Source organism: Polypterus senegalus, chromosome 15 (assembly GCF_016835505.1).
Source record: "Polypterus senegalus isolate Bchr_013 chromosome 15, ASM1683550v1, whole genome shotgun sequence".
Classification (NCBI taxonomy): Eukaryota; Metazoa; Chordata; class Cladistia; order Polypteriformes; family Polypteridae; genus Polypterus; species Polypterus senegalus.
Window position 1 is genome coordinate 88110225 of NC_053168.1, and position 18144 is coordinate 88128368.

Consider the following 18144-nt stretch of genomic DNA (forward strand, 5'->3'; position numbering starts at 1 on the left):
CTGTCGCTGAAGCTGCTCCTCTGTCTGGAGATGATCCTGTTCAGTGGATGCAGTGGATTTTCAATTATTGACATCAGCCTGTGTGCCTGTTATACCTTCATTGTTGTCACTCTTTAATTTAATATTGTTCTTTATCAGTATACTGCTTCTGGAGTATGTGAATTTTCCCTTGGGATTAATAAAGTATCTTTCGAGCGCATATCTGAGTTCTTAGCATTGTTGAAAGGAAAAAGCTTCACTCATATTTAGAAATAATACATTTATTACGATCAGAATAGTCTTTCTGTTGCTACTGACTGGCAGTGGACTCAGCAAAACTACCCATTATATTGAAAGGCTTTTTACGTGACTTAAAATGTACTTATTCCACTTTCCATGCATGTATATACTATAAGCTGAATGTTTGTTAGAATTTTAAAGTGTAACTGTTTCCACCAGGTTTTGAAATATGCTACTAGGAAAAAAAAGTTTTTTTGTTTGGTGTTTGTCTGAAAAAAGGTTGTGATGTTATTTAGATTTATCAAATAAATAAGCTAGCTTATAATTGTTTTCTTTTTTCCCATTTCAGGCAGCATTTAAAATGGATATAGATTTGAATCGAGTGGCCAGAATGAAACCAGAAGATAGATATATTTTGACTTGACATCGTCTAGTTTTATATTCATTTAAGAATATTAGCAGCTGGAAGAGAAAGAAATTAGCCAAACTCTGTATCCTTTGGAAAAGATTTTTTTTTTTCTCGTTGAAGACGAGTTGCATGTGTCTGTGGATTGTGCGTGGCAACTCTATAGAAAACCAAATTCATAGTGATCTCATGTTGGCAGATAATCCTTCGCATTTGTATTGTGAATAAATTTAAATTCTCAGAGTTGTAATTTTTTTTATTTGAAAACTAAATTTAAAAGTAACAAAAATATTGCTGGGTAAATTGATTCATTTTAGTTGAAAACAAAAGTTAGTTTATTGAAGTGCAAACCGTTAAAATTGCATTTCATGTGTGATCCTCAAAACCTGGCTGAAGTATTAAGTGTTGTGCTTTCAAAGAAGATGGAGAAATTAATAAGCAAAAGTATCAAAAGCAGCCATGTTGAAGGATACAGTTAAAAGAAAATGAAGGAAGAATAGATTTTGAAGGAAAATGCTGATCTGTTAAGTTGCTTGCAATTTTTTTTCTTTCTTTTAAGGTGCATGTTTTCTTTTCAAAGTATGTATTGTTTTCTTTCCTGTTTCCACAATTTTCAGTTTAAGGTTAGCTTTCTACTGTTTTGTTTTTTGTTGTATATAATTTTTGTAAATGTTCTTTTAGTTTCTTTGAAACTGATTTCATGGCTTTTAATATTGCATTAATATTTATATGAATATGTATGTCTTTCTGCTGAAGAGCTAAAGAATATTACATAAAAATGTAGTAAATATTATTCTTTATGATTGTAAAAGCCTGGTGACTAATTTTTTACTTTTAAAGGATGGGATATCAAAACTCTGAATTCTATAAATTCCATACTGTTGCCAATTTCTCCCTATTCAAAATGAAAGCAGAAGCAGGTTAATACAAAAAAAAAAGTTCTGAATTACTTCATGCTAAGCGATGGGAAAAGTTTTCCTATTTATATTGGTTTATAGTTGTATTTTGAGTCACCCTAATGAATGTATTTTGGTTCCTTTTATCATAATCAACTTTAACTATTGGTGATCTGACACACAGTCAAATTAGTACATTTCATTTTATGGATAAATGTACCCTGCCGAAAGGGAGTCCTCTCCTAACTTCAAAGAAGGTTATTCAGTGTTATGTTCAACTTACTAAAAGCAGGACACGGTGACTTCCAGTGCAGTTTGTTTTTCATTTTAATATCTTGAGCAACACAGTTGAAACTAATTGTCTTGGTGTGTTAATCGCAAGGTAATCCGTATGAGGTGATGCAGAGATGGTAGCCTATACTGTTTGCAAGAACGAATGGTCGAAATCATAGCCTTCAAAGCCTCCATCCTTACATTGTGAAGGTCTTTTAGGAAGGGAAACGCAAACACTCCATGAAGAAATTCATACTCTTTCAGTGCATCTGTGGCAAAGGTGGAATGGAATGTTAAGGAGTAATTTCTTCATTTGCATTCCCTAAGCTTGCTTTCTGATCTTTGCGTATAAGAGTCCACCCTGCTTCATTGGATTTGCTTTTAGGAAGGCAAGACTTTGTTTCAGACTTTGCAAATATAATTGTCTGGTTAAAAAAAAAAAGGTTTTCAGTGACATGATTTCTTTGTGAATTTAGTACCCTACATTAGCATAACTGTGTTTTTGTTTAAATATCCATTGTAAAAACAGTGTCACAGTGAGGCTGTTGTCAGTTAAAGAGGAAAGAGCTTGCCTTGTTGGTGTCCTTTCTATAATCTTTGTTCACAATTTGCTTTTCAGTAGCACACATGCTTAAGTCTCAGTTTATTTAATAATAATTCAGTAATAGTACAAATCAAAAAAAGCATAAAACATTTAATACCAGTGAACAACTGTGTCTGGAATGTTAGTCTAATTCAGGTTTAATCTTTAAATCCAAGTTTCATTAGGTTGTTTCCCCAAATAAGTATGGCATAGGACTAAATGCTATTTTTGGATGTTTCAACTGTAACACTGTATTCTTAAATGTATCAAACACAAAAAAAAAGTGTTTTAAAGAAATTTGTTTCACCAGTAATCTTGATCAATGTGTTAAAGAAGTAGATCGGAAGACTCTTTCAAAAGAGACCTCTTATGAGAGGAAGCTGAAGAAGACTTCTAGCAGCTTCTATCTCAGATTTAACTGACTGTCATGTATCCTTGTTCATAAGATGCAAGTTGGTGATTTGGGCTTTCACATGGTTGAGAACAATGCAGTAGTTGGACACTTGCCACTTTACTGGACACAGCAAACTTGGGGTGTTGGAGGACTAAATTGTCTAACAGAGTGAGACTCTAAAAGAGTTAGATTAGACTTTTTGTGTATATTGGATGGCACTGTCTTTTCAGTGTCTTAACATACATTTGTTACAGGATAAAGTGGGCATTGAAATGGACAATAAATACATTTTATTTTAATTGCCTCAGACATTATGTATAAAGAAACCTATCTGGTACCGCCCATGTGAATGCAAAAGTGTGATTAGCTTTAGAAGCAACAAGTTCAAGCTGTTCCCAAATCTAGTGTCTAATTGTCCTCCGATATTTGCCAGAAAGGAGTAGAAAGGAAAGAGATTGCAGGTCATTCATAAACTTCTTTATAAGGGTGTGTGTTGTATTAACTTCAGATCAATTTCTTTTTTCTTTTTATTCTGACTCCATTCATGACCATCCCATACTCATCCAGATCTGAGGAGAAATCTCAAAAAACACTTCCCATTAAAATAATAATTGACTAACCCCTGTAGTTAAATTGCCGTGTTTCACATTTTCCCCTCAGTAAAGCAATAAAACAAACATAAAATAGTATCCATAATATTTATTTTTCAGTAGAAAATATAAAATGTGCATTACTTGTCTTTTTGTATTGACTTGAATGTTTCTTAATAGGTAAAAGCAGAGCACAGGCTCACCTGCAACAGACCAGTTTTTGAAGTTACACAAACCAGAGATTCCAAAAACAATGAGCTGCCCAGGCTGTAATGATTGGCACAAGGATGCTGGAGAAATGCCACAGTAGTTCCTTAAAGCAGATGCACACTGCAGCAGGAAGAGCGGCGCATGCTTAGAGTTGCTGCGGTAGGCTGCTGTGTTCCTTCTCTCTGTGACAAGATCTTTTCTTTTCATCTTCATTATTGTATGGAGTTGTCTGGTTTTTAAAAACCTGTATTTCGTATAATTAAAATAAGTCATGTATGACCGGTGGTAAAAGAGACCTTGTGGCTTTAAGGTCCGATGGTCTGCAGTTGTACTTGCTGCAGGTGCATCATTCCCAGGAGTTGGAGAGGGTGATGGGAGTCCAGTTAGGTGTCTTCCATCAGTGACAGGTTCATGAAAAGAACACTGATGCTTTGTGTTGATTGCTACACATACAGGGATTGAGACATTCTAGAATAATCCATATTAAGGGTAAAGATTTAGGGCACCAATATCTGCCCAACAAAATCCTATCTAATCTCTCAGGAAAAGTGGTAGATGGAAAATATTTTTGTGGAAGCTGCTTCAACCATTGTCAGGTATCAAAACTCTGCATCTACTCCATCTAAGACTTCCGTGTTCTGTTCTTGTTGTTTGTTTTATGTGGTTTGGTGCTTATAGCATGGTTGAATGCAGGGGTATATTTGTGATGCTTTTCATGCTGTTAAATAAGTTGGACTTTATTTGCTGTAACCTTGAGGGGCAAAATGTATTGTGGCTTAGTACTGGTCATAAGGAAGCGTTTGAAACAGTCATTCGTTCTTGGTTGGCTTCGGGGTCCTTTTTAGGAATTAGGGAGTCCCCATTAAGCCACTGTGGAAGTTCACTGGGTAAACATTTGATGATATAAATGCAAGCCCAGCTAAATGTGTGTGTAAATTTGGTAAAATGTAAGTGGGCACGACTACAAACCTTTTTAAAGCACAGATTATCAGTATGACTACTGATTAGTCAGTCCTACTGCTTACCTGAGAAGTTAGGTTTTTGTAAATGGTCAGTTAAGCTGTGGTGAGTGAAACATTTTGGTGTGGTATTCATAAAAGTAGTGCTAATGTTTGTGATGTGCCATCTGTTAGAATGACAAGTGCAGTGCACTTACAGCTAAAAAGATTAGATCTTTTGGAATGACAGACATAACTGGATATACACAGACTCTCGTCCTTTTTAGTATGATGGATAGAGAGAGAGAAGAGATTATACATAGGTGCAGAAGTATTTGGACGAGTGATACAATTTTCATAATTTTGGCTGTGTTTCCCACCACAGTGGATTTGAAATGAAGCACTCAAGATGTAATTGAAGTGTGGACTTGCAGTTTTAAAGACATTTCACAAAAACATTGTATGAGTTCTTTAGGAAGGATGACCATTTTTATACATTCCCCTTATTTTCAGGGGCTTAAAGTATTTGGACAAACTAAAATAATCATATTTAATACTTGGAGTATTCCTTACAGTCCATGGCTGCCTGAAGTCTGAACCCATGGCCATATCCTAGGGCCGAGTTTCCATTCTAGTGATGCTTTGATTTTTCATTCTACTTTTCCAGGTGATCTAATTGTTTAATTATTATTTAGTAATTTAGTGGGTCTGACACTAAACCAGTTGACCCCTTTCATGATGCAGTGTTGTTTGCCTGGATGTCTGCTCTGCTCATTTTTAATTGTCAATATTAAGATACAATGAGGGGAGGAAACTACACGGGGAAAGGGCAAAATATGATGAAATCACAAAAGAGAGTTAAGCATTTAATCTTTAACATTAATTAGAAATATTTCTAAATGTCTTAAATGTAAAAATCATGCTGATGTGCTTTTCCAAATGTAGAATAAAAGAGGAAAAAAATGCCTGCTAATTAAATGAGCTCAGAGTTAGTCGTTGTCACTGATTAGGAATCTGGTTGGAACAAAAACCCGTAGCCACAGCCGGTCCTCAGCACTGACTTTGAGAACCCCTGAGTTAGGTTATTGTGAGGATAAGAATTCCACTCGATTAAAGCCTCAACTGTACATGTGTGGACAGAGATTTTTTTTTCAATTTATTTTATTTGAAGACCTGTAGGCAGATGGAACAAACTGCCAAACCTACCCTACCTAACTAAACTCAATGATGGCCATCCAAACTCCATTAACATTGGCACAGTCCGTAACGAGGAATTGACAAGCTGTGTTGGGCTGAACACTGTGATCTCATTAATGTTTTTCTGTGTGGTTGTGCTCTTAAGAGTGGTTCGCTGTAGCAAAGTTCCTATTAAGACACTTAGTGGTTTGGCATACCAAAGCAATATTATTCTAAAATTAAGTGTTGGCATGACATGGCAGTAAGAACCCCACGACTGCTGGTCCTCTGAACACTAGGACCTTTGAACTGTGGCCTTTCATAACCATCCATCCTCAAAAGGTCTCTGCAGGTGCAGACAAAGGGTCCAATGACCACATAGAGCTTATTGTGGCCTGTAAGCTGAAGGCTTCTTTAATGCAAGCAAAGTACAAACTGATTGTTTCTGTTTTGACTTTTTCTCGGTGGTTGAAGTGCCTTTTTTTTTTTTCATGGTGCATTTTCCAGTATTGCACTTGGTGTGAGTGGAGCTGAAGCAACGAGCTAAAAAAAAACTCTCAGCTAAAAATTTCTCAGAGTGTTTTCATAATTTTTGCTCCAGATAATGAAAGCCAAGCCAGGCCCTCGGTCGAGCCCCTCACACTTTTATTCAGTTGGTTAGATGTCATGCTGGAGGGGCTGCTTTGCTTTGGATTTCTCTTCTCACAAAAAGCTGCCAGCAAACCTCATGGAGTGACATCTTGTCTGGCTATGCTAGATTATCTAACATAAGCGGGATAATTTTAAAAGAAAAATCTCGGTGATAAAACTAAAAATTAAGTTGTAAAAGTTGATGTGTTTTTACTTTTGACCATTGTCATTCCTGCCTTCTTTTAAGGGTCATTTTGGTGTGTTCTATTACCCTAGCAATAAAGTTATTTAAAGTAAAGCTTAATTTTAAATGGAAGCATACAAAGGTAAGGGACAATAGTTTTTATAAAAGTCTCACCCAGTGTTAGGTTTTTAACAGAGCACGTCACAGGTCTAAAGGGCAGTTTAATAAAGGGGGCACATAACCAGAGCGGAGTTTTAGAAAAAACAAAAAGTACTGAACCAGCACGAGCCAAAGACCATTCTTAAAAATCACGCCATTACTAGTCACAAGCTTGGTTTGAGGAATTTATTACTAAACAAACTGAAAGTACATCAGTGCTCGTTCTGGAATGACCAGTTTAACATACAATGCACAATATAATCAACTGTCAATACTTGTGAGGCTCCGTTTGAATACACCAAGTGACACAATTTGCACGGCACACTGAAGAGGGACACATGGGCCGAGGGTAAAATGACTTCTCAATCTCAAAATGAACCGTGTACATAATAAATACATATTTCACAACTGAGCGCTGGTACTAATAGAGCTGTGGATCCAGACAATGAAAATCTTGGTTTTCTGCTCACTTGTTTGTGGTTACGATGGTCATATGTGCTGCTTAGTTGTTGTTTAGGACCCACCAGGAAGCTGAAAGAGAAAGAAAAACAAATTACAAAAGTGACATTGGGGTTGTCTTCAGAGCATTTTTCACGGCTGGCCATGTGGCTTCATGTGGCCATTTCACTCCTGACCACTGCACACTGTGATATCTTGACTAGCATGTAAGTCGCTTTGGCTAGAAGCGTCTGCCAAATGCAGAAAAAAAACAAAGAAAGGGGTTCATCTTTCCTCTACTCGGAAGTATCATTTATACGATTTTATGGTTAAATGCAGTGATGGTTGACTGCATTAATGCAGGGGTCTTCAGTCAAAAATTTAGGACGGCAGTAGTGGTGGTGGCGGCCAGTTGATGCTGTTAACGTAGCGCGTTCTTTCAGGCCGTAACTCATTAGCACTCCTTTTCTGCCTACTCGGCCATTTCTGATACTGGAGAAAGTGTTTATCGGAGGTGGGTAATGAGCCAAGGGTCTTCAGTCTTGTGCCTGCCAGTTTGTCTGACTGATTGCCGTTTGTCACATCTTTAACTCTTACAACGTGTCCGTTTTGAGTTCGAATTGCTCCGTCTACTGAGCCTGCTCCCAAATAACAGAAAGCCAGCAGATCCCTATCTGAGGTGTTCCCTTTTTTCAAATGTGAGTTCATAATAAAATTATTTCTCCAATACCTTTCTTAGTGTTGTTTATCTCGGGGGGGAAAAAAAACAGCCAAAGACTGCTGATTTTTGTTAACAGAAACGTAAATACCAAAGCGTGAACAGAAGTACAGCAGGAAAGCTACGTCCAGTGTCCACTGTTGTTGTGATGAGTCCTTCTTGTGATATGTTTTGAGACATTCATCAACACACAGCCTGACATCATTCATTACCTTGGTCGAGCAGGGGCTCTGCCAGTGCCACTAGCGATGATGTGGCGACGCTCTCAAGTATTGATTTCCAGATGTCCACAGAGCTTGCTTTGCACAGCCCATGTCTTTTTGGTGTGCTGTACTGTACCCATGGCAGCTGTCCCTCTTGTACTGTGTTTGGGTACGTACACCTTCTGCACAGTGTTGATACAAATCCCATTGTGTGTTCAGTTTCGGTGCTGGGTGAATGGCTTCATATTAGTCTTTGTTATTCGTGCAATGCACTCACTCATAACTTTACTAAAAATGGCTCTCTGCAACAACTGGTTTGTGGACCAGTACCATCTCTGCACAGGTTTACCCACTGTGCCCTGCTGTTGTAGGAGGATGAAAAACATTGACATCTCGTCTGCAGTGCCAGGCTACTGGTGACTGCGACAACCAAAAGGCTTACTGTGACTTTTTTCACATCAAACTATCATCAACATCTGATAATCCTGATCGACAAAGGCCTTTGGACCAGGGTTAATCGTACAAAAGCAACAAGCTGCAGGTCTGTCCGCAGCAGTAGGAAGGCAGTGCCAGACTTGACTAGCACTGAAACACGTGTCATTTTCACTGTCCCTGTGAATGCCTGGTGACCAATTCACATTGTCCTCACTTTCACTCGATTCAAGCAGTGGTTCAGTGTTTTTTTTTAGACTCTGCCGCACTCATGACTATTAATGAGTTGCCATAGTTACCATAAAGTGGAATATCACATAGAAGTATTAATGATTTTATGCAGCATCCACTAGATGGCAGCAGAATACTGTCCCAAGCATTAACTGGGCTCAACATTGTAAAGCAGATCATTACACGTCCCCCTGAGTCTGACTTGGGCTTAACGCCAATAAGAATAAAATTAAGCATTTGAAACGAAAACTAGAAAAGAAGTGATGAGCCAAGACTTGGTAATCTGGTTTGGTCCATGAAAGACAAAATTTACAATGTCAGAGATGCCAGGCAATGCTGATTTCCTGCTAGCACTACAGTCCTTCAGGACCAAGACTGGAGACCCCCACGTTAGTGTTCTTTTAGGGTTAATCACAACCATTCTTTAACAATTGGCTAATCTGGTGCTACTAAGCTTAGATTGTATATGACAAATGCTTGTCCTTAGTTGGTAACATGTCTACTTTTTACACTGAATTACCACGCCTAGTTGGCTTTTTTGAGGCTGCAGTTACCTACTTTGCTGTGCCAGGACTCTGCTTTCAATCTACACTGCTCACAAAAATTAAAGGAACACTTTTTTTTTTTATTGGGCCTGGCATGAAATTAATTAAACCTGTCTGATAATTGTCTGGTTGGTTAAGCAGCTGAGGTCATTGTTAATCACTTTCAGCTGTATTGGTGTTCATGGACTTAACGACAGGTGCACTAAAGTGGCAACAATTAGAAAACCCTCAAAACAGGACTGGTTTTACATGTGGAGGTCATTTCAAGTTTCTCCCTCTTAATCTTTTTTGGCTGGTTTTCCACTCGTGCTAGTTTTGGCTTGAGTAATTATCTCTACTGGCAGTATGAGGCGATTCCTTAACCCTACAGAAGTTGCACAGGTTGTCCAACTTCTCCAGGATGGCACATCCACACGTGCTGCAGCAAGAAAGTTTAATGTGTCTCCCAGCACAATCTCCAGAACATGGAGGAGATTTCAGGAGACTGGCTGTTATTCTCGGAGAGCTGGACAGGGCCGTAGAAGGTCCTCAACCCATCAGCAGGACCGATACCTGCTCCTTTGTGCAAGGCGGAACAGGCTGAGCACTGCTCGTGCCCTACAGAATGACCTCCAGAGGGCCACTGGTGTGAATGTCTCTACCCAAACAATCAGGAACAGACTTCATGAAGATGGCCTGAGGGCCCAACGTCCTGTAGTGGGCCCTGTGCTCATTGCCCAGCACCGTGGAGCTCGACTGGCATTTGCTCAAGAACACCAGAATTGGCAAGTCTGCCACTGGCGCCCTGTACTTTTTACAGACGAGAGCAGGTTCACCCTGAGCAGCTGTGATAGACGTGAAAGAGTCTGGAGAAGACAAGGAGAATGATATGCTGCCTGCAACGTCGTTCAACATGACAGTGGTGGTGGGCCAGTGATGGTCTGGGGAGGCATATCCATGGAGAGAAGCACAGACATCTACGGCGTAGGAAATGGTGCTCTGACTGCCATAAGGTATCGAGATGAAATCCTTGAACCTGTTGTCAGACCCTACGCTGGTGCAGTAGGTCCTGGTTTCCTCCTAATGCACGACAATGCCCGGCCTCATGTGGCATGAGTATGCAGGCAGTACCTGGAGGATGAAGGAATTGAAACAATTGAATGGCCTTCACGATCCCCTGACTTAAACCCAATAGAACATCTGTGGGACATTATGTTTCGGTCCATTAGGCGCCGCCAGGTTGCTCCTCAGACTGTACAACAGCTCAGGGATGCCCTCATACAGATCTGGGAGGAAATGCCACAAGACACCATCCGTCGTCTCATTAGGAGCATGCCCCAACATTGTCAAGCATGCATACAAGCTCGTGGGGGCCACACAAGATACTGAAAAGCATTTTGAGTAGCAGAAATTAAGTTTTTGAAAAAATGGACTAGCCTGCCACATCTTCATTTCACTCTGATTTTAGGGTGTCTACACAATTGAGCCCTCTGTAGGCAGAAAGACTTGGCATCCTTTTGTTCCTAAGACATTGCCCTGTCGTTATTTGTATAGCTATCCAACTTCATATTGAGATCTGATGTATCTAATGTGTTTCTTTAAAGTGTTCCTTTAATTTTTGTGAGCAGTGTATTATGGGAGCACACAGGAGGGGGTGGGCAGGATAGAAGGGACCTGTGACCCTGATGTGCAGGTCAACTTCTATGCCATTTATGAGATATGCAGCAGTCTGGTTTGCATTTCTGGGCTGTGCTACACATGCTGCAGATCTGAACTGGGGTTTGCCCAGTCATATGCAGTTAAAATGCAAGCACCAACCATGGCCTGCTCTCTGGAAATCTCAGTGCCTCACTCACGTTCATTTGTTAGTCCATTTCTCATTTTTTTAAAACTATTTGTTGCTATTACTATTGTCAAGACATGACTGACATCAAAAGAGAAAAAAACAAAACACTGCAGTGTGGCATGTGGGGGCAAATACTGGTAGAGTGTAAAGACAGGAGGGGCTCACAATCTGCTATGGGAACACCTCACCGAAGAGGTCACTACAGAGGGTGCTGAAGCAGGCCCAGCACATCACCAGCTCTACTTCTCCCACAATAGGGTCCGAACACAGCAAACACCTCAGAAATGGGGCTGCCTCAGTTCTGCACAACCCCACTCGCCATGAGCTCTGGCTGTAGGTATGCTAGTATCAGAGCTGGCACCTCTTGGTCCAAGAACAGGTTTTACCCCTCTGCAGCCCATCTTCTCAATAATGTGCATCATAGTTAAAATAAGTAAAATGTGCAATAACTTATACTAAACATCCCTCAAAATGTAAATGTTATTGGCTCCCACTTGTTCTGTTGTATTGTATGTCTGAATTTCTCTGAGGGGATGAATAAAGTCTATCTATCTATCTATCTACAGTTAGGTCCATAAATATTTGGACAGAGACAACTTTTTTCTCATTTTGGTTCTGTACATTACCACAATTAATTTTAAATGAAACAACTCAGATGCAGTTAAAGTGCAGACTTTCAGCTTTAATTCAGCAGGTTGAACAAAAAGATTGCATAAAAACGTGAGGGAACTAAAGTATTTTTTAACACAATCCCTCCATTTCAGTGGCTCAAAAGTAATTTTGTCGAGTGTGATTTTCTATGCTGTGGTCTGTTTTGCTGGTAACATCACTTCAAGAGAGGCCCACAGCATCAACAAGCTGATTAAAGTAGTAGGCTCAGTCGTAGGACAAACTCTGGACCCCTGGAGGTCGTGGCAAAGGAGAATTAAAACAAAACTGAGGACCATTATGAACAATGCAGCACATCTCTACCACCCTGGCACACGGAGCACTTTACGCCAGTGAACTGTGTGTCGGGGCTCCGTTATACCAGTGGTGGTTCTCACGGGGTCTGACTGCTCTTTTTGTCTTTGGCCAAGTGGGAAGTTTTTCCCTTTCTTTTCAGTAACTCTAGTGTGTTTTTGACTGGGGAAGTTGTTTGTTTATAATATAATATTTATTGAGCTTTTGTAAAATGTTAACTCCCCCCTTGGGACAAATAAAGTGCTATGTATGTTTCAGCAATGGCACCAGGATTTAATAAATGGGTGGGCTCAATGTGATTTTTATTATTATTGAATCAATTAAAAAAAGAAAAGTCCAGTCATGCCAGAATAAATTGGATCATCTGTTTTTTTTTTTCTGTTTTTTTCATGTCTAATTTGAATGAGTTTTGTTGACACTTATTTAAATCCACCAAATTACGAAAATAAACTGACTGTCTAGCCTTTGATGATGAGTATGATGTACAAGGCACAAAAGCCTAAATAATATTTGTTATACGTTTGACCAGTATCTTTATATAACTGCAAAAAGACGGCGGATTACTATCATTGCTGTTTATGTAAATTGTGTATTTACAAATTGCTGACCCGTGAGTTTCACTTCAAGTGTTGAACAGGTGTGAGTGTGTCTACGCTCTGAATCTACAAGTGAAACTGTCCTCACCAAAAGGCCACAACCACATCTTTCAGCATCCTGGACTCCTGTTGTATCAATGAGACACAAAGCAGGGTGCCTTGCTGGCTGAAGCAGAATTTGGACAAGTGAGCAGCCATTGAGCTTGAGGTTCGTAAATATCAGACACACACCTCTGATCTTAGCGGGTCCTTAGACGTTTGAAGACAGAGTGCTTCTAGATATTCCAGCAAACTCGATAGCAGTGCTGGCAGCAAACATGTCACTCAATAATAAAACCAGAAAAGGCTCTTTGTCGAGACATCATGGACACTGTTGGATCTTATCCTGTTCACGTTTGCTTCCAACAGGACTTACCTGCCTGTCAGTGTCACATGGTTTGAGTGGCTGGCATTGGTGGCATTGAAAGTCAATTTTACTTTCTAAACCTTGCTGGGTAGACATATGCTGTCAAATCACAATTCATGTACAGGTATTAGAATTAATTTAGCACTGGCAATTTTGCAGTGTTGATTTATAATTAAATTGACATTTTTAAAAGGAGGATATATATTAAAATGCTTGCATGCAGAATAAGCTAATTTTCATTTGTAAAAAAAAGAACAATGATTTAAAAAGAAGCTACAAAACATGATGCTCAATAAACAAAGTGAGGGCGTATATTTATTGGCGCTGCTCTATCTATCTATCTGTCATAAAAGACAAATTGTAAACCAATTTTGAAAACTGTTCAGACCAAATTATAAAATAACATTCTGTGTAACAAAGATTATTAAATTAATAGTTACGATGCAGATACTGGGTGGCATGCTGGCTCATTTGCCATCCCAGTCACTGTTTGGCCAGCGTCTGTATGTTCTCTATGGTGACTGTCGCTTGGCCTGATCCTGCCGTGTGCCCAGTGCTGGCAGCACAACATCCTCTAAACTGAGGTTAGGCAGGTTCAGCAGATGCGCTGTGTTAGGACTGTACTAACAGGAAAAACTCTTAAGAGTAATAAAATTTGCAAAAGAAACCTTTAACAAATCAAAAACCTTAGAATGAATGATAAAGATTATATTTTTATATATTTATATCTTTTTCACATTTTCATTAATTAAATGCTACATCCGTGTTGAATTTGAAAATATATAATGAGCTGTAATAAGAAACGTTTAATCTGCAAAGAAATTCTAATTTGCTGTCTTATGTTTTGGTCTTGGGTATAAATTATTGTGCCTTTAGTTTTGTGACAACAATGCAGATGCTGTGCTTCGTTGTTTTTTAAACTTCTGCAAATGATTAACTTGCTAACTGTATGCACTTTGGTTTCATTCTATATATTTGAACCAAAGAGTTTATTATATTTATAAAGATCCTTTTTTAATGAGTTGACTTTTTGCAAACAAGTCTACTTGTAAAACCCTTGAGGACGTTACTGACGTCTGACTGACAGTGCGACTTTGTGCTCAGGTGGCAGGTCACACATTTGTACCCTCAGATTGCTAACAATGAGATCTGGTTGGTGCTCAGGCTTCTCAGTTTTATACCAACTTCACTCCCTCCTGAATCAAAATGTGTTACTAGGAGCCCACCAAGGCACTCACCATTTAGAAATCCCACAAGCAGATCATTTACCTGTTTGAAACTGAACGTCTTTATATTCTTTTATTCACACAATATTAGAATGTGCAGATTTTGACAAAATTTTCTTCTGTTGCATTTAACTTTAAGCATTAAAGTGATACTTAGGAGGCAATGGTGTCGGTGAACACCACAGAGAGTTTTACTGAAGATCCTAGTCTAACATATAAAGAATCGCCACAAATGAGCCGCATATTTCCCCTTGGGATTAGTAAAGTATCTATCTATCTATTATATAGTGCCTTTCATATCTACTGGTGGAACTGAAGAGTCACATAATGTGGGGGAGGAATGACCTTCTCAGTCTCACTGAAGCTGCTCCGCACCAAAGTTTCTTAATTCACGGCCGCTAGTCCTCACTACATGTAACTAGTTTTTTAACAAAGTTGCACATATGCATGTACTGTAATTGTTTATGTGCTATCATCATCTTTAATAATTATTGCTCTCTTGTTTATTGTACAGTACTGTACTTGCCTTAAAATGTAAGTGAAGTTTGTGGTGTGTCACCACTAGATGGCAGTGTATCCCTGACAAAGTGCTTTTGTGCCACACGTTCCATTGTTACTCTCTTTAAATCTATTACATTAATTCAATAAATTAGTGTTGTGATTTTTGGTGCACAAAACTTGATTCACCTTCATTTGTAAGCTGTTTTACTTTTCTTTTTGAAACCAAATGTTCAATGTAGAATTATTTCTGTTGAAGACACGCACTAGGCACCCCCAAGTTTACCTGAAATCTGCAGAAATTGTGGCCGTGACTGGACTGTCCGAACATCAACTCGGTTCACGCAGGCTTTTCATGTCTGGGATGTTCAGCCACCAATGGCCTGCATGTCAGATAATTCTGCTCCTAGCACTTGACGGTTTGTGTGTCCCCAGACTTCACTCAGCATCAATCTGTCCAGCCCAGCATGGACTCTTAGAGACCACCTGTCAGTACTGCCCTTGACAGTAGTATTGAACGGTGGAATCTTGTAACTCTGCAGGTCAATGACGTTAACAAAGTCCCAGATACGTGTGCTGGCATCCCGAGTGTCTCAGTAAAACTCCACAAACTTCAACAACCTGGTTGTCTATGCATTGCTATCTTCCAGGTGCCGTTTGTTTGTTTGATGTCCAGTATTAACTAACACACATTAACACATCTACAGTAGGGTCCTGAGATTTCATGTGCTAATGGTATCTATGTTCAAGTCAAGTAGAGCTTTATTGTCATCCTAACAATATACTTACAGTACACAGTAGGACGAAATATCGTCCTCCAGAGTCAAAAGGTGCAATACACAAGATATATATATATAAAACTATAATAAAAAGAAATATACTGTGTTATGTAGTGCTATGTAATCCAGAGAGGGTAAGAAGTAAAGAGTCCAGTGTGGAGGAGGGCAACATGGTGTTCAGGAGCCAGACTGTCTGAGGAAAGAAACTATTGCACAATCTAGCAGATCTGCTCCTGATGCTACAGAGTCGTCTTCCAGATGGAAGAGGAGTAAACAGTTGGTGGGAGGGGTGGTGGGGATCAGTCATGATGCTAGTGGCTTTATGAAGGCAGTGTGAGGTGTAGATCTTCTGCAGACTGGGTAGTGAACTGCCAATAATGCGCTGAGCGGTCCGCACAATCCTCTGTAGGGCTTTGCGGTCGGAGGCATGGGAGTTTCCATACCAGACTGTGATGCAGCTGGTCAGAATGCTCTCTATGGTGCCTCTGTAGAAGGTGGTAAGTATGGGTTTGGGGAGGTGCACCTTCTTCACTCGTCGCAGGAAGTAGAGACGCTGCTGGGCTCTTTTTGTAAGATAGGTGGTGTTTTTGGTCCAGGACAGGTCCTCCATGATGTGAACACAGAGGAACTTGGTGCTCTTCACTCTCTCTACTGTGACGCCATCAATGCTGAGTGGAAGATGGTCAGCCTTGGTCTTCCTGAAGTCAACAATCAACTCTTTCGTCTTTTCAACTTTAAGAGACAGATTATTGTCTTTGCACCAAAGTGCCAGCCGTTTCACTTCTTCTCTGTACGCCGCATCATCGTCGTTCTCGATGAGTCCCACTACTGTAGTATCATCGGCGAACTTGATAATGTGGTTTGTGTCAGAGTTGGAAGTGCAATCATGGGTCAGCAGCGTGAAGAGTAGCGGACTCAGCACACAACCCTGGGGGCACCTGTGCTCAGTGTGATGGTGTTAGATCTTAAATTCCCAATCTGTACTGTTTGGGGTCTTCCAGTGAGAAAGTCCAGAATCCAGTTGCAGCTGGTGGTGTTAAGTCCAAGCAGATTCAGCTTACTGATCAGCTGCCTGGGAATGATAGTACTGAATGCTGAGCTGAAGTCAATGAACAGCATTCTTACATGTGCATTGCGGTGATCCAGGTGTGACAGAGTCAGGTGGAGTGCCATTGAAATTGCATCGTCAGTTGATTGGTTTGATTGATATGCAAACTGTAAAGGGTCCAGTTTGGGGGGCAGCTGGTTCTTTATGTGGCTCAAGACTAACCGCTCAAAGCACTTCATAATGATTGAAGTAAGTGCCACTGGGCGGTAGTCATTGAGTTCCGAAGCTGTGGCTGTCTTTGGGACAGGTCTGATGATGGTATTTTTAAAACATTGCGGCACAACAGCTTGGCTCAGGGAGATGTTGAAGATGTCCACTAGGACATCAGTCAGCTGGTCAGCACAGACTCTGAGCACACGTCCAGGTATGTTATTTGGTCCAGCAGCTTTGTGTGGGTTGACCTTGGTGAGAGTCCTTCTCACACTAGCTGCAGACAGGTACAGGACTTGATTGTCTAGCGAGGGGGTGGTCTTCCATGCTGGTTTGTTTTGTGTCTCAAACCTGGCATAGAAGGTGTTAAGAGCGTCTGGAAGAGAGGGGTCGTTAATACACATACGCGGTGTGGCCTTATAATCCGTGATGGTTTGGATGCCCTGCCACATTTGCCGAGAATCTCTTGAGCAGGCGAAGTGATCACTGATTTTCTTTGAGTACTCCCGCTTTACTAGCTTGATGCCTCGGGACAGTTTGGTTCTGGCTGCTCTGAGTGCCACTTCGTCGTTGGCTTTGTAGGCAGCATCCCTTGTTTTTAGCAGCTTGTGAACTTCTGCTGTGAACCATGGCTTCTGGTTAGCACGTGTTGAGACAGATTTGATGACGGTGACATCTCCAATGCATTTGTCAATGTATCTCGTCACTTCTTCGGCATATTCATTAATGTCAATGTGATGGTCAGTGGTTGCCGTTTCTCTGAAGACACTCCATTCTGTGCACTCAAAACAGTCCTGCAGGGCTTCAATAGCTCCCTCTGGCCATGTTCTGACCTGCTTTATTACCGGCTTTGTTCTCTTCAGCAATGGCATATATGCTGGAGTGAGCATTACTGTAATGTGATCAGACAGTCCAATGTGAGGGTGGGGGGTTGCTCTGTATGAAAACTTGGTGTTAGTATATTCCATGTCCAATATATTGTCTCCTCTAGTCGGAAATTTAACATGCTGGTGGAGTTTAGGCAGAACAGTCTTTAAATTCGCTTGATTGAAGTCCCCAGCGATAATAAAAAATCCCTCAGGGTGGTGAGACTGCAGGTCACCGATGGCCTCATAGAGCTCGCGTAGCGCCTCCTTAGCATTAGCATCAGGAGGAATTTACACTGCCACAATAACACTGAATTCACGTGGCAAATAATAAGGTCTGCAAATTTCACCAGCGATGAGCAGTGCTTCATGATCATACCTGTGTTTCCACACCATTCTGTGGTGATGTATACACACTGGCCGCCTCCGCGAGTTTTTCTGGATCTGCTGGCGTCTCTATCTGCATGGATAGCATGTAGCCCTGTTAGCTGTATAGCCGCGT

The 18144-nt window shown here is 40.3% G+C and overlaps 2 protein-coding genes across 8 annotated transcripts in view; one reads left to right on the forward strand and one right to left on the reverse strand.

The window, feature by feature from the left end:
• gra (granulito) overlaps positions 1-1436 on the forward strand; it is a 73408-nt gene extending 71972 nt beyond the window's left edge. For all 6 annotated transcript variants that reach the window (XR_005630758.1, XM_039737449.1, XM_039737447.1 and 3 more), the window contains one exon: positions 569-1436. The gene's annotated coding sequence lies outside the window, so the exon portion shown is untranslated. The remainder of the gene's footprint in view (positions 1-568) is intronic.
• A 5394-nt stretch (positions 1437-6830) lies between these two features.
• The window catches only part of necab1 (N-terminal EF-hand calcium binding protein 1), a 524092-nt gene continuing 512778 nt past the window's right edge, over positions 6831-18144 (reverse strand). For both annotated transcript variants that reach the window (XM_039737164.1, XM_039737163.1), the window contains one exon: positions 6831-7189. In XM_039737164.1, coding sequence (XP_039593098.1) covers positions 7161-7189 — 29 coding nt within the window. In that variant the 3' untranslated portion in view covers positions 6831-7160. The remainder of the gene's footprint in view (positions 7190-18144) is intronic.